Source organism: Schizophyllum commune (assembly GCF_000143185.2).
Source record: "Schizophyllum commune H4-8 unplaced genomic scaffold SCHCOscaffold_14, whole genome shotgun sequence".
In the NCBI taxonomy this organism is placed as follows: domain Eukaryota; kingdom Fungi; phylum Basidiomycota; class Agaricomycetes; order Agaricales; family Schizophyllaceae; genus Schizophyllum; species Schizophyllum commune.
Window position 1 is genome coordinate 120,058 of NW_026089551.1, and position 18,825 is coordinate 138,882.

General features: G+C 57.0%; 6 protein-coding genes across 6 annotated transcripts; 1 reads left to right on the forward strand and 5 right to left on the reverse strand.

The window, feature by feature from the left end:
* Window positions 1-132: 132 nt before the first annotated feature.
* On the reverse strand, window positions 133-2,327 carry SCHCODRAFT_02642553 (PTR2-domain-containing protein). Its single transcript, XM_003027184.2, has 5 exons — window positions 2,107-2,327; window positions 1,548-2,059; window positions 1,091-1,493; window positions 538-1,041; window positions 133-487 (listed from the first exon to the last, which is right to left on the reverse strand). The coding sequence occupies exons 1-5, from the start codon at window positions 2,321-2,323 to the stop codon at window positions 303-305; spliced, it is 1,821 nt and encodes a 606-aa protein (XP_003027230.2). The 5' UTR covers window positions 2,324-2,327; the 3' UTR covers window positions 133-302.
* Window positions 2,328-3,607: 1,280 nt separating this feature from the next.
* SCHCODRAFT_02106066 (uncharacterized protein) lies at window positions 3,608-4,258 on the forward strand. The gene has a single exon (XM_050341815.1). The coding sequence runs from the start codon at window positions 3,846-3,848 to the stop codon at window positions 4,191-4,193; it is 348 nt and encodes a 115-aa protein (XP_050197359.1). The 5' UTR covers window positions 3,608-3,845; the 3' UTR covers window positions 4,194-4,258.
* Window positions 4,259-5,836: 1,578 nt separating this feature from the next.
* On the reverse strand, window positions 5,837-11,249 carry SCHCODRAFT_02592281 (phospholipid-translocating P-type ATPase; the record flags this gene model as incomplete). The annotated part of the gene is made up of 12 exons (XM_003027185.2): window positions 10,619-11,249; window positions 10,515-10,566; window positions 10,422-10,462; window positions 9,142-10,372; window positions 7,594-9,091; window positions 7,309-7,542; window positions 7,211-7,257; window positions 7,076-7,161; window positions 6,742-7,027; window positions 6,522-6,691; window positions 6,106-6,472; window positions 5,837-6,056 (listed from the first exon to the last, which is right to left on the reverse strand). Exons 1-12 carry the CDS (start codon window positions 10,977-10,979, stop codon window positions 5,837-5,839), a joined length of 4,593 nt encoding a protein of 1,530 aa, XP_003027231.1. The 5' UTR covers window positions 10,980-11,249.
* Window positions 11,250-12,473: 1,224 nt separating this feature from the next.
* Window positions 12,474-12,920, reverse strand: SCHCODRAFT_02518833 (uncharacterized protein; the record flags this gene model as incomplete). Its single annotated transcript, XM_050343405.1, has 1 exon — window positions 12,474-12,920. A coding segment is annotated over one exon (447 nt), but the record flags the coding sequence as incomplete, so codon positions are not given.
* Window positions 12,921-14,638: 1,718 nt separating this feature from the next.
* SCHCODRAFT_02461096 (ankyrin) lies at window positions 14,639-15,088 on the reverse strand (the record flags this gene model as incomplete). The annotated part of the gene is made up of 1 exon (XM_050342614.1): window positions 14,639-15,088. A coding segment is annotated over one exon (450 nt), but the record flags the coding sequence as incomplete, so codon positions are not given.
* Window positions 15,089-17,682: 2,594 nt separating this feature from the next.
* On the reverse strand, window positions 17,683-18,582 carry SCHCODRAFT_02106268 (uncharacterized protein). Its single transcript, XM_050341816.1, has 3 exons — window positions 18,265-18,582; window positions 17,774-18,211; window positions 17,683-17,721 (listed from the first exon to the last, which is right to left on the reverse strand). Exons 1-2 carry the CDS (start codon window positions 18,459-18,461, stop codon window positions 17,803-17,805), a joined length of 606 nt encoding a protein of 201 aa, XP_050197362.1. The 5' UTR covers window positions 18,462-18,582; the 3' UTR covers window positions 17,683-17,721; window positions 17,774-17,802.
* Between the last annotated feature and the right edge of the window lie 243 nt (window positions 18,583-18,825).

Genomic DNA, 18,825 nt, shown 5'->3' on the forward strand with positions numbered 1-18,825 from the left:
AAGGAAAGGAACGATACAAATGATGAAGTCGAACTTGCCATGTGACATCTTCGGGGAGCACAGTTGCCTCGAAAATCGAACAAGGAGAATGCTGAACAAAGTCAACGTCTGACCAAGTCAACAAGTCCAGCATCTGTATCAGCATGTTCCATTAGCAGCGTGAGCCTATGTACAATTGCAATAAGTAAATAATCGACCCAGCAGCACAACTCCAGCAGCCACAAGTACAACATAGCCCGTCATGATGATCTCGTTCGTTAGTATGTACGACGCCGCGCGTGCGTAGTAACACAGGTTTCCGTCTACTGCTGCTTCTCAACCGTGCCGGGCTCGACCTCCTTCTCGAGGTGGCCCTCGGGCAGGTTGTTCAGCTCGTCCTCGGCGGCGTCGAGCTTGCGGACGGAGAGCCAGTAGAGGATACCGGCGACGAAGGCGATGACGGCGACGACGCCGTAGTTCCAGATGAGCATCGGGTCCTGGACGAGGGCTGATGGAAGGTCAGTACGCGCGAAGGGACGTAAAGGGGGAAAGACATACGCAAGAACGCCTCGGACAGAGCGTACGCGATCGCAGACGTGAAGAAGTAGATGCCCATCACAAGCGAGCGCATATTCTTCGGCGCCTTCGTGAACGCGTACTCCAGGCCCGTGATGGACGCGAAGATCTCCGACGTCGCGACGAGCACGTACGCGCCCGTCTGCGACCACACGTTGATCGGCGAGGGCAGGTTGTTCCCGTCCGCGTCCTCGCACTCGCTCGCGTAGTACCCGCACGGGCTCGTCTTGTAGATGTAGTGCTGCAGCACCGCCGCCCAGATCATCGCCATGCACCCGCACGCGAAGCCGGCCGCCATGCGGCGCAGCGCGGTGAAGCGGAAGCCGATGACCTTGAAGAAGGGGTAGACGATGACGTCGCAGATGGGGATGATGATGAGGATGGCGAAGGGGTCGAGGTTGGAAAGAACGTCGTTCGGGACACCGTGTGTGGAGAGCGTCGCCGCTTGCGAGGTGAGGTTGTTGTTGATTTGGTTGTAGGAGAGCCCTGGAAGATGTTTAGTAGGTGAAGATGAGCGAAGGAGGCCGAGACGCACAGAAGATGGGGAACCAGAGGAACACGGCGCACGCCTTGAAGCCACGGCGAACCTCATCGACCCACAGGTCGTCAAAGTCCATCCATGAGGGCTTGGTCTGCAGCCGGCTGGGCTTGACGTTCTCCCAGAAGTCGTCCGCGCGCAAGTTCCTGTACGTCTTGACCGGGTTGATCGACCACCGCCCGCGCGAAGCAAGTGCCCAAAGCTTGAGCGCGCGCGCAAGTACGGACGATGTTGGCGGGGACCGCACGTAGCGATTGCGGCCAAAGAAGAGGATGAGGGGGCAGAGGAAGAACACCGCGGTCGGGAGCGTATACGCGAGCCAGAATCCGACGTACTTCTCCGAGTACGCCATCCCGATCTGACCGATCAGGGAGCCGACGTTGATGAAGAAGTAGAAGTACTGCGGTGATCGTCAGCATAGGCAAAGATACGCTATGTGCCCGCAACTGCTCACCATGTACACGCGCGATACGGTGAACGCGGGGTCGACGATCACGCGCGAGCCATCGGACTTCACGCGGATGAAGAGCTTGTTCTTCGTGTACTGCTCGGCCACCAACGGGGAGATGTTGGCCTTGAAGAGGCCCGTACCGAGTCCCATGATGACCAGAGCAATGACGAAGCACGCGAGCGACGATGTCTGCTTCTCGATGATGCCCGGAATGGCGGCGACGATGAGGATAACGTGTCCGACCATGGCAACCGCGACACCGACACAGATGGTGTTGAAGCGGCCCCAGTGCGCGTCCGCGAGGTAGGCACCGAGGAGGGGGGTAACGTAGCACCAGCAGGAGTAGAATGTTGTGAGACCAGTGGACGCTTGTTGTCCCATGCCGAGCGCGCCTGCCTGGCCGTCCTTCCCGCCAGCGCCAGTGCGCGAGGGGAGGTCCCATTGAATGAAGTTGGTGAAGACGACGCTGCAGCCGTAGAACGAGAACCGCTCGGCCATCTCGACCGCGGCGATCACTGCTCGATCGTCAGTGAATGATCGGGGACAAGGGTATGCGACGTACGGTACGATGCCCACGGGAGGGTGTCGGACACACGGGGGAGCGTCGCGAGCTCCTCCTCGGTCGGGAACTCCAGTCCTTCGTGCGCGTCGGGGACATCGTGCACGCTCGAGAGCTCATGCTTGTCTATGCTGTCGAGTTGTGTTCTCTTAGAGTCATTCTTCGTCGCTTCAGCGAGCGCAAGGTCGACGTCGTCCTGGAGGCGCGCCGCTGCTGCCATCGCAGTGAGTGATGATGAGGGGGGAAGCGGAGAATAGGAAGGGGAACGGCTCAATTCACCTTTTCAATAAATGGAGCCGCACCCGCATGCTCTTTCTTTGGTCCACCGGAGGGGGGGTAAAAATAGACCGCGCGAAACGCCGGCGAATTGCGGTGACCTCGAGCAAGTGGTTCCTTATCTCGCTGGTCCCTCACGGCGCGCGAACTCTTGCGCACCCTTCACATGGATGGGAAGTTCGCGGCCACAAGACTAGACATTGCCAGGAAACTGAGGCTTCAATTCAGGCGGGAAGATTCAGTGAACTCTCCAGATGGATCCAGGCTATACGTCCCTCGGTGTGCTCATCGTTCTCGCGATTCCGTAGCGCTTGCGCCATCGAGAGCACATGGAAGAGCGGAGAGAAATGACAGTAAAATTCGAATGTTCAAATTTCTCCTTCCGCCTGATCAGATCAAAACAGCACGTGGACTTCACGCGAGCTGGCCGTAAAGCGCGCAAACCGACCCTGTCCTCCTTGTCTCCGGCCACCATGTCCTCTATCATCAAGACCTGAGCGTTGTCGGCGATGGGCTGCCTTCATCTGATCTCTGTCTTCTATATCGCTGCATCAGTGCTCTGAACTGCTCGCTAGTCATTCGGCGCATTACCCGCCCTCTCCCGCATCGACCTCGCTCGTCGCCTCAGACTCCTTGCAGAATGTCCTGGACGTACCGACCCCTTTCGATAATCCCCTCCGTCAAGTTGGGAACACTGTCATGGCCCATTCCCTACGTAGACGCGGGGAGAACACATCTGTACGCCTCCAGAGGCCTCCAGAGGTTTCACTTTTGGTTCCACCTCCGGATGGGCGATCGACCACCTCCGGTTAACTCTCTCCGGCGGGGGCGGCTACTTGGATCGGCACGGATCGGCGGGGGGCAGCCCCAACTAGATCGCCGGCATCGACGACCCAGGCCCGCCCCCGCCCGCCTTCGGCGCCCTCGCCCGAACGGCCGGCGTTGTCGATCGTGCTTTGCTCATACCTGCGCGTCCTTTGTCGACGACTAATTTGCATCTGCCCGACGCGCGTCGTCGACAGACCATCCAACACGCACGACTTCGCGTATTACTGGACGCTCCATGCGGCGGGCACCTGCGCTCATCGGGAATCTGGATGGCGAATGCGGCGAACATCGATCGTGACTCGTCGCACCATCGGCGGCCTGGAATACTACATCATACACCGGGCTGAAGCTCTGCATCATACAGCTCCGCTGTATGAACTGTATGTCAGTGACTCGACCTTGTTGGCGCCGCTCGTTCTAGCAGGCTCTAGTCGACATGGATGGTGCTCTCAGTGCGGCCATGGGTGGTCCTCGTCGACGAATGCTGAAGTCACATGTGCGCAACGCCACCTTGACAGACCATGTAGCTCGCTTCGACGCATCGCCTACCTGACATCGCCCTGCTTCTACGCCTAACCTTCGCGCTCACGACAATTATGCTGATCGACCTATCTGCCTGACGCTAGGCACCTTCGCTGATGTCAAGTCGGCTTTCTACACAGACAAGCGCACTCTCGAGCGCAGTACTGCTTACAGTCTCGAGGAAGCCTTCCTTCACTGAAGGGCCTCTGACCTCGCCGCCTGCTTGCCGCCGCCGCCTTCTTTCAGTACGCTCGATGGCGTCTTTGCGTTCAACGCTGGCTATGCTGTTCAACGCCGGCTCTGCTGTCCAACGTCGGCTCACGAAGACCACCTTCTCGGACCGTCACCCATTCGCAGACCGCTACCCACTCGCCGACCGCCATTCTCACTATCAATCGCGCAACGAGACCGAGTGGGTCTTGCCGCAGGCCTCCCGTGAGAGCCAGTACTCGACTCTGATATGAGTAACTCGGATATCTCAGGGTATCTCGTGAGCGACCCACGTCCCACAGATCCAACAACCCGCAGATCGCATAGATTCAAAAAGGGCTGCGCATTTGCGCATGAATAGGCGATCTCACGAATAGACACCCTTCAAGTTTGCACACGAATGGACACCACGAATAGCCAAGCTCCGTCCGATATCAGAGCACTCACATTGGAAGCAGCTCGCGCAAGCTGACCTTCTCGACCAGCCGTGCAGCCACTTACGACATTCCTGCCATCGCACGACTGGTCAGATGAACGCTTTTCGTCAGGTTTCCGCGGCACTGGCAGACTAACCGTGAGCGCGCAGGACACGCACATTCTTCGCCGAATTCCGTGGCCGTACATGCTCGTTATCCCCGAAGCATGCTATAAGTCTCTTCGTGTAGACGGAGAGGCTTCTTTGCTTTCATCATGCCTGTGAGTACAAATTGCAATGGACGAGGCGCGCGAACGCAGGCAGCAGAGATTCAACAACGTGGGTTGCACGTGACGCGTGAGAACAATATCGGGATATCCCGAGCCCAAGTTGAACCTGCTGCAGGAGAGCTTACAAGTGCGAACAAGGACAGGGCCGCAGTATGAATGCGCAAATGCTCCTAACCGAGTCGCCGCTACAGGAGGGAAAGCAAAGTCACGACTGACGAGCCCTTGTCGACTACACGCCCCTTCGGCCCCTCACTCCGTTCAGGATTCTGGTACTAGTTTCAGTACGAAGTTGATAGCACAGACTGTCTCGAAAAGTCAAGGCGAAAGACCATGATAACGAAGCCTACGACAAAGCGCGTTTTAGACCAGTGCCTGCTCCCTGCCCAACAATTGACCGTGGGCGAGCAGCAATCTTTCACGCGCTCAAGTGGGTCCTTGTCGGCGCATCGAGTTGGACCCCAACTGGCAGATTAGCCCGCATTTGCCCACGATCGCAGCTTCATCTACGGATGCAACGCTCTGTCTAGACGTCCAGTATCGCCCTGATGAGGAGGTATACTTACACGATGGTCACAAAAGGTATACGGTAGTAGTAGTCGATCATGTCCATTCCGCAATATTTAGATGTGGTAGTAGAGCCCGTGCTATGAAAGCGTGCAGTGAGTGCGCAGTGGAAGAGGTAATGTCGCAAAGCATGCAAGGTGAATAAGTAGATAGCTAGCCCCCGTTAAAGATACACCTCTATCAACAACAGAGTTAGTTGGTTGGTACACCGACGCGCCCGCCCCTCATAGCGCGCGGCCACCCTGCCAGGACAGCTGGCTCGCCCGCCGGTCGTCGTATGTTACATCGAGGTTGGCCTGCGACGACGGCTCCTGCCATTGTGGTTGCATCTGTGGCTGGGCGTAGTACTGTGGCTGCGGCTGCGCCCACGGCTGCTGCTGCTGCTGCTGCTGCTGCTGGAAGGTCTGCGCGTACGACGGGGAGTGCGGCGAGTGCGGCGAGTGCGGTGGCCTGTCGTCCTCTTCCCACGTACTTTGCGCGGTCGCATAGGTGGCGTCAGTAGCTTCTACAGCATGACCAGCATACACTGGCTCGACGCCGCCATACGCCTCGTCGTATGAGGACGGCGGCCGCGGCGGTGCGTGGGGCAACCCCGGCGGTGGCGGTTGCAGGCGCGGGGGTGTTGCTTCTAAGGGTGACGCGGTCTGCCCAGACGAGAAGCTCGTCCGCCGACTTCGGCTGGGCGTGGGTGGTGTACTAGTGACATCGCCATTCGAGTACTTGAACTTCGGCGACGGTAGAGGGGATGGGACAGGGAGGTCGGATGCGGAGTAGTACGAGCCGTGCGGCGACGTCGAGTACGGGCTGGGTGCCAGGCGACCTGGCGGCTGGTAGGTGGGGGTGAGGTGCTGCGAGGAGGCGGAGGGCGACGGTGAAGGGAGGAGGTAGTTTGGTGACGGAGGTTGCGATCCGGGGGAGGGCGCGCGTCGCGGGTTGATGTAGTCGTTTTGGTCGTTCTGCCCTCGGTCCATCCCCCTGTCCAGCGGCGGGGTATCGAGGTAGGTTTCCCGTGGAGGGGGGCCTCTGGGGCTTGCGGTCAAAGTCATCTCATATGCCTGAGACATCTCGGAGTGTGTGCGGTTGTGGAGGTCGCTGAACATCGGCGCACTTTCGCTGTCGCTGAACTGGCGCCTGTTCTTCTTCTCCTTGCGGTGCCGTATGCCGAGCTTGTCCTTGAGGTCACCGAGAACCCACATCTCGCGGACGATGTCCTTGTCGAGAGGGTAGTAGGCCGTCTTGAAGAACTTGACAACGAAGCGAGGGACTGAAGCATGTTGTCAGACATGATCGAGAAGTCGTGAGAGAGAACTTACTCAAAGCAACTGTCACAGTGAAGACGACCGTCGTCCAGAACGTCAACTCGCCGAAGAGGATGATGACCTCGTCTATGAAGTCGCTGCTCAAGAAGAACGAGTACACCAGTATCCAAAGGAGCATGATGACGGAGGACCCAATGACCACGATGAACGTTATGACTGTCCAGCTGCAGGAACCATGAGCGACGGTACACCGCGCAACGGGGAAACCACATACTAATGAGTGTTCAAGCCAACATAGGTGTTCGCGGCGACGATGGCCGCCACTGCGACGGTTGTACCAAAGTCTGCGAGCGACTCGATAGTCTTCCCGTTCCATGAGATGGCGACCGTGCTAAGTATCCATACAAGGTAGGGAATGAAGAAGACGACCGCAGACTGGTACAGGCCGTCGAGCATGTACATCCAGAATTTCGCTCGAGTGTATTCCAGGCCGCGGATTCCACGGACGTATAGAGCAGGGTAGGCCAGCGCGGCCTTGGCGTTGATATCCTGATCGAAAGCTAGATGACAGTGTCAGCGCTTGCGACTAACGAAGATACTGTACTCACCTCCGAGAGCAACAACCGGAAGGGAAGTAAAGACAAGGTTGCACAGCAGGATGAAGGTGTACTGATACAGATATGTCGCGTCAAAGCTTTGAAGACATTCAGTGAAAGAACAGAGTCGAGACTTGGTCGCCTCACCTGCTGAAGAGCAAGAACCAGAACATAGCGAATGTCCAGATGACATTCTATAAGAGACTAAGCGACGAAGCGCAAGGGATACGGATGGCAAAGTTCACCTTGTAGAAGAAGTTGCTGTGCATATCGGCTACGCGCTGGTATGACCATCGACCGTGTACAAGCAAGAGCTTGGTCAGGAACCTGAACTGCCCGAAAGCATAATCCGCTGACATGGCCGCCTGCGAGCCCTCGAGACCGAAGAGCCCACACCCAACGTTCGCTTCCTGGATCATCGCCACGTCGTTGGCGCCGTCGCCGATGGATAGCGTCATCGCGTTCCGACCCTCCTTGACCTGCGATAGTGGTTAGCCATGTTCAACGAGGACTCAGTATGCGACACGTACCAGCTTGACAGTGAGTGCCTTCTGAGCCGGAGAGACGCGACAGCAGACAACAGTCTCACACTGAGTACCGAGGCTAAGGAAAAGCGGCTTGAGCTCCGGCGTGAGTGCGTGCCGGAGGGTGTCGCCGTCGATGACAACCGCGAAGGAAGCTTTCGCACCCGGCATGAACCCGCGGTCCTGCGGCTTCAGAGACGGTGGGCCCAGAACGGAGGCAATCTTGTTCAAGCCGCCCTCGATCTGCAACCGCGCCTGCTCCATCGTGTCCGCCGACAGAATCATCACCTCCATCTCGTTCTTCAACAAGTTGCAGCTGTACCCGATCTCGATGGCCGTCTGCAGCTTGTCGCCCGTCAGGATCCACAGCTTGATGCCCGCCCGATGCAGCGTGTCAATCGCGTCGGGTACACCCTCCTGCAGCTTGTCCTCCAGCGCGGTGGCGCCGAGGATCGTCAGGTTGCGCTCGATCAGCTCGTTCGCCTTGTCGATCTCCTCCTCGCGATTCTCGGACGCGCTCGCAGCGGCGTCGTATATCCGCTCCCATTCCATGAACTCGTGCTCGGTGAGTTCGCGGTACGCAATGCACAGCGTGCGCAGACCCGAGTTGGCGAACGCCTCCATGTCGCGCGCAGTCGCCTCCTTCATCCCCGGGTCGTGGTCAGGGGCCAGCCGCTCGTAGATGACGCTATCGGCGCCCTTGCAGTACAGGATGATCCTGCCATCCGGGGCGCGCACGGCGACACTCATGCGCTTCCGCGTGCTATTGAATTCGAGGAGCTTCAAGGGGATATGTCGCTCGCGCTGCCCGAGCACCTCAATGTCGATGCCGTCCTTTCCCTTGCCGACGAACGGAAAGCCGACGTCGCGCGCCGCAGCGACCAAAGCCGCTTCGTCCGGGCTCTCCGCCTTGTACACGATATAGTTCGGCCGCTCAGGTTCTGGCCTATCCGCGAGGACGCTGTGGCAGATCGCGAGCGCACGGAAGAAGGCCACGATCGCCGTGCGCTGCGGCCCCCGCTCGACGAGGTCCTCGGCCAGCTTCGGCGACACGAGCGTGAGCTTGTCCGTCTGGACGTATCGATTCTTGAACGCGCGCTCCATGGTGGACAGCATACGCTGCTTGAGCACCGCCAGCTGCTCGTTCAGCTCCTGCGGGGGCAGCGATGCGAGGTCTCCCGGGCCTGCCTGAGCGCCGCCCGTTCGCGTCGCCGCTCCACGCTGCGCTTCCGTGACGCCCTCGCCGTACGCTGTTCCCGCGATAGAGCACTTCTGGAACTCCATGATGTTCTGCGTGAGCGTGCCGGTCTTGTCGGAGAAGACGTATTCGATCTGGCCGAGATCGTCGGAGATGTTCCACGTCTTGGGCACGCAGGCGGTGTCGTAGGGCTCGTAGTACATGTCGATGTCCTGCGAGATGAAGTACGCTTGGATGGTCTTGACAATCTCGATGGAGATGTAGAGGGAGATGGGGACGATGTTCTGGAAGGCGATGAGGCAGGAGCTGTGAATAGCAATGAGCGTTGGGTGCTGCAGGCACGTAGTAGCACCTACAAGAAAGTCACAATCCCGTTGAGCACCGGTGAATCACTGGGAGTGGACCCAGCCTCGAAGTAATCTCTACTACTCTGGCCTTGGCCGTCGTCCAGGCCGTTGAAGATAGCAGAGATCCCGCACATCATTGCGAGGAGCACGAAGTTCACGATGACATTGAAGTTCGTCTCCCTCTCGATCTTGCTGCGCTTACTGGGCGTAGCGCCACCGTTCAGCATGATCTTCGTGTCCGCGCCGGTGAACGCAACCAAGCCGACAACCCACTGCGTGTTGCGCAGAGAGCAGCCACGAAGGAGCAGCTCGTTGATCGTCACGGGGTCCGTCTTGGTACCCTCCGGCGTCTCGTAGTGCATGGCGCCACGGTAGACGTAGAGGTTCTGGTGAGGCGGCTCGGAGTCCAGCACGAAGCTACATCGCTCGATGTCGTCCTCGGACTGTATACTCATGGTCGAGCGGATCGCCCGTCGCGGCTTCAGGTTGGTTTCGCCGTCGAGGTTCTTCGTCTCGAGATAGCACATACCCTCGGGGTCGGACGTAGAGAGCACGACGATGTCCGCGGGCACCTGGTCATTGTCCCGTAGCAGAACGATATCGCCGACCTCTAGCTTCTTCCAGAGCGTACGCTCCCATTGACTGGCACCCGTAATTCGCTTCGAGTAATCGACGACTCCGGCAGTGAGCGTAGCAGCGGAATCTCGTAGCGAATGCTGCTGGTATTCGGCTAGGGTTCCCGAGCCTGCACCTATTGGAGGCGCAGGCATAAGCTGGCTCGTAGAGGATGACAGCGACGTCTTCGACATGTCCAGGCTAGCGGGCGGATATGAGTGCGAATCGACAGATTGTATATCGTCCAGCTTCCGCCCGCCCGCACCGTAGCCGAATTCCATCGAGTCGTTGTTGCGCTCAGACTCCATAGCGGAGGAGCGTCGTGGCATCGCGATCGTACGCTTGAGCTCACTGGCCTCGCGCTCACGGAGCCTGCGCACTCCACGTGTGACTTTCCCCGGGGGATTCAGGCCGAGCAGCTTCTCGATCCAGGTGCGGGGATCTGAAGGCTGATTGGGATTCTTGAACGAGCCGCCAAGTTTAGTCGCAGCCGAGGTGTTGACCTCTTCGTCGAGGGTGGCGCGGCGATAGTCCTCTACGCCGTCCTTGATAGCGGTGACGGTAAGGATGAAGACGAGAGGGAGCATGGATATCTTGCCGTTCGGGGCGCCGAATATCTGGATATCTAGAGGAAGGGATAAGGCATGTGTGCGTCCGTGGAATGCCGTACGTACTCTGGAGGACGACAAGTGACAGGAAGAACACGTTCGCGACACTGGATGGATGGATGAGCTTGGCGTGTGAGCTGGGGCGAGGGGGAGACGGACCGTCGAAACTGCTCATACAGGTTCTTCGGTATGAACGTCAGAATCGTGTACTCTGTCGACTGGTCAGCTCTATCGCGTCGCGCGGGCAGTACATGCACACGCACTCGTCGTCCGGACTTTATTCCTGACATATCGCACAAGCGGCTCGCCGTGCTGATCGACCTCGTTGGGGGGAAGCGGGCAGTTCACGTAGACACGCCTGCGGACGCCTGGGACGCCCGCCGCGGGATCTGTTCCCGACTCGGGTGCCTGCTCCTGCGGCTGCTGCTTCTTCTCGGTGCTCTTCCTGAAGAAACGACCTCTGGCGCGGCGGGACTTGCGGCGTTCTGCGCGCACTTCAGAGCGGATAGACTCTGCGATAACGCTGTGGGCGGTGCGGACGGTGCGCAGGCGTAGCTCCGGGTCGATATTGTCGTCAAGCTCATCGTCGGAGTCGGCCTGCTGCGACCGCTTGAGGAAGGGCATGATGGGAAGGAATGACGCCCTGCCGCAGAGCGCCGTGCACCCTGCACCAGGTGATAAAAGAAGGGGGAAGGAAGGGAAACTTCCAGGGAGCGTCTACACGCTCGAGCTGGTCGTGGACAGCGAAGAAGGTGTTGATGAACGCCAAGCCCGGCAGCGACGAGCCTGCTGACCCTAACCTTGATCCAGCCTTGATCCCGCCTGTGCCGAGCGGGGATTTCGCGCACGATGCCGCGCGGCAAGTTCCAATTCTCCACTTGGCAATTCCGCGGTTGAAGATTCGCTCGACGAATTCCTGGAACGAATTGCTGGTTTGGCGCGAAGTTCAGAAGAGGGTACCGACTCTGACAGAGGTAGTGGTGGTGACGGGAGGGAGCAAGATTCGAACAGGGAACTCGAGGATCAATTGCATACATTTACGCATATTTACGAGAGCCAAACAAAAGATTCGGACTCCAAAGCCTCAGACGGCACGCAATTGTGTACCGATTTGTCCAGCCCAAGTTTCTTTCCATATTTCCGCCCCTTCACGCGCATGATTCCAGGCAGCTCGAATAATTGCACACGCAGGCCGTATCCGAATATGGTTACCCAGGTTACACCGGATATCGCTGAAGACTTTCGCGAGAGAACGTCCAATCTGGGAAGAACTTGGGCGTGCCTCGAGATCGAGCGGCCTGCTCCCGAAGAGGATCCTGAGACGGACTGGCGCGCAGGACGAGCGTTTGCTGTGCGGCACGGCGATGTACGGGTTTGAAAGGCTGTGGCAGAGAAGACGAGTTACGACAGCTGCCTTGCCCACATCAGCGCGCACGAGCCGAAAGCGGTGGTTCGAGGCAAGGGGACCAAGGACGTTAGATATTAGAAAACAAAGAGTCGTCACCGCCGGCGATAGTCTCCTTGTTTTCTACCAGATCCTCGGAATTAGCGAAGTGAGTTTATGCAGCCGGAAAACTTTACTCAGCGTGACTGGGAATACTGTAGCGCCTCGCAGTGTACTGGGTTCCGCAAAGCCATGACCATGTTCGATACCGCCAGGCGCCCGCACGTAGCCTGTCCGCAAAAGCATTGCCCGGCCGCTTGCTGCTCGCGGAAACTCATCGTGCTGACGAACATGCTCCCCCCGTCCCGCTCGAAGGCCGCTCCCAGGTCAGCAGGAATACGCTGCAGGCACGTCGTAGTTAGACGTGGACTCATCGACTCAAATTAGCAGACGCGTAGGAAGCGAGGTCGTACGCAGGCACACCCGGAGTCGACATTCAACGCGGGCGTCATTGTCGAAGAGAAAGACCGCCCCCAACGGGGAACCCGAGACTCGAAAAATAGGCGGAGTGTATCGTCGATTGGCCAATATTGCGATGTTCCCCGTCGATTCAGGAACTTGTGAAGCTGCGGTCATGTCAGCAAGGGGCAGCGTCGGTGTTCCCCTTGCGAACGCGCGTCGCTGCCGCACGAGTTCGACAGCCACTACGGCCCGATGACGTCTCTTCAAAGGTGTCAGTGTACTGGAGATTGAGTGAAGAACGACTGGCGTACCTCCTTTCGCGCCGCGAGATGACCGAAATGCCACCAAGCGACATCCAGCCGGTGACTCAGCACATGCTCGTGCGAAAGCAGCGTGCCTACAGGCTCAAGCGGGTCGCGCAACAGCGCGCGGATGGTCACCCGGGAGCTAGGGACGGAGCACAGCGCGAGGACAGAGATGAGCATATTTGGGCAGGGGCCATTCCCTCGGAGCGCCCCACGTATCGCGGCGATGTCCTCGATTCTGCAGCCCATTATGATCAAGGAGCCGTCCTGGTATGCGAAGCCGGAATTCTTGGTTGTCCGTCGGATGCGGCCGTGCATAGCGGCGCTGGGCTCGACGGAGACATACTTCGTGACTGCAGCGCGATCTAGGTAGACAACGGAGGTGCCGTGCCCTGTGGCGAAGCAAGTCGTCAGGGTTTATGATAAGGAGTCAAGGACTTCGTCTTTCCTGATATGGGCGGATGTAAGTTGCACACCTGTACTCACATTCATGACTACGCCCCGCGTGAAGTGTAATAGACGGTACATTTTCCTTGACTCTGTTTGTTTTTCTCTCTAGGTACCAACTCATTCTGCTTGCCTTATGCCCCATTATATAGAAGGACTCGTCACCCCAAAACGCGTTTCCCTGGCGCATTTGCGCACGGTTGCAGCCAGCTACAGTAGATGCTCATATATGGTCGTGCGCCAATCTACAAGACAGCTTGCTGGCTGAATAACTGGTCATGAAGGTGGGTGTCAGGAAACGGAGGGCCATTCTAGGTTCGAACCGTGACCTGCGACGTGATGGGTAACAGACCGTCCGTGATGTAGTCGTATTCTCGCTGTGTTCCCGACCATCATGTCCTTCACCAGAATCCCCTCTTTTCGATCCTTCGCTTTCTTTTTCTCTCGGAGCTTTGCATCTAGCTGGCTTGTGCCTCGGTATCATAACAATTCATAAACTTATGACCTCAACTCGCGTGCTGTTGCGTTCGCCGATCGACTAGCAGTCACCTCGAGCAAACATGGCGAAGGCTGAAGGCCCGACGCGTGTCCGTGGTGACTGACAGACACCCATCGCACGTACTGAGCTGACTTGACATGGGATCGGGATGGTCATAGAGCGGGATCACGGTGCGTTTGGGGTCTCCCTCTTCGTGCGCCTTTCTGACCAGGATATACCCGACAGAAGCTAGCTATGATTAGAAGAACCTCGCAGTACTGTATGATACAGACCGGGCAAGCCTTCAGCTCTCCGTCGCAAAGCAGTACAGAGTCGGTTCGACGATCTCAAATCCATCCGAGTTGTTGTACCCAGTCAACATCGACTTCCCCAGTGCAGCAGTCGTGCAATGGACACCGCGCGCGACCTTGAAGCTTACCCATAATTCTTTATCGTTAACGCGCGGAGACGGCTGGAGGATCGTCAGCGCGCGCAGGCACACGGGGATGCGAGGTCTTGTGCGTGCCCAATGCTTGAAGCTCTTCTTGTCTCACCGAGCTTGCAGTTTTGTCCTCGATGTCGACGCTATGGCACGAACCAAAGCCTTCCCGTTAAGACGTGAAGCCGTACGACGAGCGGTGCTTCCCTAGCGGTCTCCTTCCCCCTGGCGCACTGAAGGTGGCGGGCTTGTCAGAAAGCTCTCGATACGCGCATGTGCGTCTACCCCGCGTGATTCGCATTCGCGAATGCCTGCTTGGCCGGCGGTTCCCCACAAGCTGTATGTCTTCCTCTGCCGTATCGAGTCTCGCTCACCCTCGCCGACGTCGCAGGTCCGCGTTGACCTCGCAGATCGCACGAATGACGGCGGTCCTTGACCGCATCCTGCCCCGCTATACTAGCTCCAAGAGTTTATGCCACCATCGAACCCCATATCCAGGCACTGCAGTACCGTATCGATGTTCCATAAATACGATTTTTCTGTTTGATCTGAACCTACTCGTTCGACGCGCTATCCACATGACTCAGCCTCACGCTCGCCCTCGACGCCTGCCTGATCGCGACCCCTACAACTGCATTCCTCATCGCTCTCGCGCAAATCTGTTAGACGGTTAGTGGCTGTGGTGTGTGTTCAATCATTACACCGTACCCCAGCTGCCTGCTTGAGACGAGACCTCCGCGTTTGCTTCCTTTCGACCGAACAAACGTCGTCGTCCCTCGCTCCGGCTCCAACCAACATGGCGCGGATGCTTTGCCACCTTGCAGGGTCCTCCGAGGTCTTCATCTCCTCATCGACGACGTCCAGCAAGGTCACGCCGTCAGCATCGCGAGCCGCTGCATCTGCGCCGAATTCGAGAAGTAGACGGACCACATCGTCTTCAGAATTGCGCACGGCGAGGTGCAGAGGAGTCCGACCATCTGCGGTGCGAGCGTCTACTTCTGCTCCACGATTTACGAGCAGCCTGATTATGCCCAGGTGTCTCTTCTCGGCCCCAAGTTCAAGTGCCGTACGACTGGCATCATCGCGGATGTTTTTGCGCGCACCTTTGCCGAGCGGCAGGTAGATGGCCCCCTCGCTGGAGCTGGAGTCGTCCAGTTGAAGAGGGGAATACCCGCCAAAAATGGAAGCCTCCAGGTCCATCCCGTAATTCGCAAGCAGCTTAGCGATGTTTAGGGACCCCTTTCGGATCGCATTATGGAGGGGCGTATAACCGGCGTCATCGTGAGGATCCACAAATGCGCCACTGTCGAGAAGCCGGGAAACAACATCACGGTGACTGTTCTCCGACGCAAGATGGGCTGCTGTCCGTCCGTCTTTGTCGCGTAGTTCGGTATCCGCGCCAGACACAAGAAGCAAGTCGACGAGGCCCGTGTGACCCTTCCGTGCTGCAATGTGAAGGGCGGTGTCTCCGCTGACTTCATCTGGGCTGTTGACATCCGCTCCGAGCGTTTCAGTGAGCATCTTCACGAGCGGCACATATCCCGTTCCTGCCGCAACGCGAAGGGCCATGTGCAGTGGCTCACGATCTCTGAGACCGCGAAGACTACGTGCGATATCCCCTGCGAGGTCGCCGTATGCATCGTCACCCGCCAACACCACGTACACGACCCAGGTCCACGCCAGATGATGGGACCTTTGCCGGCGCCAGTCGTCGCCATGGGATGCGCGATCCACGATGTAGGCAAGACCAGTACGGGCCATATCGCAGTACTTGTTCTTGATGTCTATATGGAAAGGCGATGCTGGTGGCAGGGAGAGAAGGTATGTCCTTGCTGAGTTATGGGCTATCTGAATCACACCGTTGTTGACAGAGACGAACGCAGAGCCTAAAGAAGATATGGCGTCGCCCGGGTCCACAGGCTGGAGCGATCCGTCGTAGACGGGCATGTAACCAGAATAATCGAAAGCCATGAGACACGCAACGTCATCGGGAGACAAAGGGACAATGGAAAGGATGAACCATGCGAGAAGGCGTCGAGTATCGTCGCGCACAGAAGGAGACATCGCCGCCAAGCGTTTTCTGTATATATCTTCGAGTGATCTTGGGACTTCACGGAGGCTGCGGTCCACCAGTACCGGTATGTTACGCACTCGTATAAGCTCGTGGACCATGAGCGACACCCATTGGAAACTGAAAATATTACTCAGTAATAACACCACAACGGCCTGAGAAAGGGCCTTACTTCCCGTGGCCCGTGCCCCCAAGGACTGCTTTTACCATGTCGGTGTTTCGCACCGCTCCGAGGGCGCCGCCAGAGGCTAAAGCTTCGTCAAGATACTTCGCGATGTCCATGTGTACTAGCCCCTGCTTCATGATCACCTTGAAGGCAAACATCTCGTCGACGTCACTGCTGACGGTGCGCTCTGTTCGATCTGATACCAGAAGGGAAACATTGGGCCACAACGCCAGCTCCCGAAGAAAAGGGTAGATTCCTTCATCATCGGCCTCGTCCAACGCGTCGACTACCACGAAAATCCTTTTTCTGTTGAGGCTAGTGGCGATTGACCTGAGCATCGCGGACATAACCGAGAAATCCGGTGTTGATGACCCATAAAACGCGCGTAGTTCCTTCAGCACCGTTGCCTTTTCATCCAGCTTGAGCACGATTTGGCACAACAAAGAGGAGACGAGTGCCTGTAGGTTACGGGAGTGCGTCGCCGTCGCATCGAACATATGAGTGAGGACGAAGGCGCTAGAGCCATCGGCAGATGCGTAATGGCGTGCTTGCAGATCTCTGCTGGCAGCGATCCTGTGATAGTAACTTATCAGACGCCGTGTGGAAGCGGTAGGCTGTTAATAAAAGCCTACATAATGGTGGACTTTCCACAGCCTGCTAGAGGAGACGTCAATGAGGTGTACAAGGGCATGCGTTGCACGACGTCTCACCGTGTCCCTGGAGCATCAGGGGTGGAGTATTTCCACGGCGGAAGGCGTTGAAAGGCTCGCCATCGAGGAACCAGGATCCAGTCCCTCCCGCGCGATTTTCAACCAAGGTATTCAGCTTTGTCGAAGAGTTTGGGATTTCAAGCCAGCGAAAGATGTCTCCGACAGCTACAGATTACCATAAGTTCCTCCATTCGCGGGTGAGGTTTGAACAATCACCAGCATCGTACGCGCGATCATTCATCTGCGATAACAAAGTATCCTGGATACGCTCTAGCGCTTCCCTTCTCCTCGGCTGGTCCCCGTTTTCTTCAAGCTCGGCGTTATCTTAAGAGAATGAATGAATGAAGCGAGTGAAGATACATGAATTTACTGTACCATATCTCTCGTACGCAAGTCGCGTGATGAGCGTGAGACAGCTCTGACTGAACGGTTCAGCTTCATCTAATACGGTAGGGTCAAAGGGCTGCTGGATATATGCGAGATTAGACGTACGAGTGATGCTGTTGACGAGCATGGTCACCAGCTGCTTTACCACCAGGACGACGCTCAAGCGGCCAACCTCGGTCAGCCTCCATGAGAGGCTAAACAGATCATCGATAGTTGGCGATACGGTTGAATTGTTTTCTTTCGCGGTCTTTGCCCACATCACTAGAGAGGTGACTCAGCGGATGAGTATCGTAGCAGCGAGCTCGTACTCACACATAGTGCCCTTCATTTGTAGTTTTGTCAATGAACCAAAGAAGATGACTATCTGTGATAGCGAACGAATCGAAGCATCGCATACAGCGGGATTATAGGCACGGATCATGCTGAGCTTTCGGATGGTTTTTAGCCTGAAACAGTCTGCCAAAACGTATAATGCGATGCAGCCACCCTCGAATGCTTCCAGCGTCTTGGTGGATATCTGCCGCAGTATATAAGTAAGATTTGGAGCAACCACCGAGAGATAGATATACCTCGACATAGTTTGCGACTGAATCAAAGGTTATTGCACGCAAATGAGGCGCCTGAATCGATGTGAGTCACGGTAGGCATTGCTTGTCGTGGATCTCACCGATATCTCTGTGTTGTCTACCATCTCGCTCAGACATGACACAGCTTGCACAATCGTTACGAGAATGTCCATCATGCGTGTAGCACTGCCTGCACCGAACCGTTCCAAGTACGCCTCCTTATGATCGACACGGCTGAGAACATCCGTCGCTCTGGTACAAGATATAGAGAGAGCAGTGCCTGTATCTCTCTCGTATCGTGCAAGAGCAGCATACCAAGTTTCGATGGGTTCATCTGGACACGGCTGTTGCCCGGGAACGACAGGATATTCGTAATCGAGTAATAAGAGGCGTGGTCGTGATGGTAACAATGCGTGGTCTATCTCTGATGGCTTCGGCGCCCTGTCTCATGCAATCGTTCAGACTACGAGAGTGATCGTGTTAGGAATACGCACGTAGGAGACGAATGTCGGCTAGGTGAGTTCGGGGGAGTGCAATCAGGATCGCGCGTCCGTTCAAGCCTGGATAGAAAGCGCCGCATATTGAACCGATGGGGCTGAGCACCTTCTGAGGAAGGCAAAGGAGAGATACGCCGACGAAGGCGCTGATACCAACGGCGCCGCGATGGGGGCGATGGCAAAGGATCGGGCATGAGACCTCAGATAGCAGTTACTATCGCGTTAGGATTGAGGTTTTGGCGTAAGGGAAGAGGTTGGGCTGGGCGGATGGATCAACAAAACAGGTGCTGTGAGTGCGACTGCAAGACTGAAGGCGCCTTCGGACATTTCCATGCCGAGATCAGTATGCCGGTTTGACGGCAAGTCCCGTGCAAGCATGGACCACTTCTCCTTTTGGTCATATGCTTGTCTTTCACTTCCATCGCGTTGGCATACGTTCCGCTGCTTCAAGCGCCTACAAGTACAAGGAAGCCAAAGGATTGTTTTTGTTGTGCTTCTTTCAACCTCTGATCGTCGTGGTCGGTCGGTAAGTACTCCTCATCAAAGGGCAAGTCAAAG

Coding starts and splice junctions, on each gene's coding strand:
- SCHCODRAFT_02642553 (XM_003027184.2), bottom strand. CDS start 2,323: ATGGCAGCAGCGGCGCGCCTCCAGGACGACGTCGACCTTGCGCTCGCT. Junction 2,060..2,106: donor CCTCCCGTGGGCATCGTACC/GTACGTCGCATA, acceptor ACGATCGAGCAG/TGATCGCCGCGGTCGAGATG. Junction 1,494..1,547: donor CCGTATCGCGCGTGTACATG/GTGAGCAGTTGC, acceptor CGATCACCGCAG/TACTTCTACTTCTTCATCAA.
- SCHCODRAFT_02106066 (XM_050341815.1), top strand. CDS start 3,846: ATGTCAAGTCGGCTTTCTACACAGACAAGCGCACTCTCGAGCGCAGTA.
- SCHCODRAFT_02106268 (XM_050341816.1), bottom strand. CDS start 18,461: ATGCCCGATCCTTTGCCATCGCCCCCATCGCGGCGCCGTTGGTATCAG. Junction 18,212..18,264: donor AGCCGACATTCGTCTCCTAC/GTGCGTATTCCT, acceptor TGCATGAGACAG/GGCGCCGAAGCCATCAGAGA.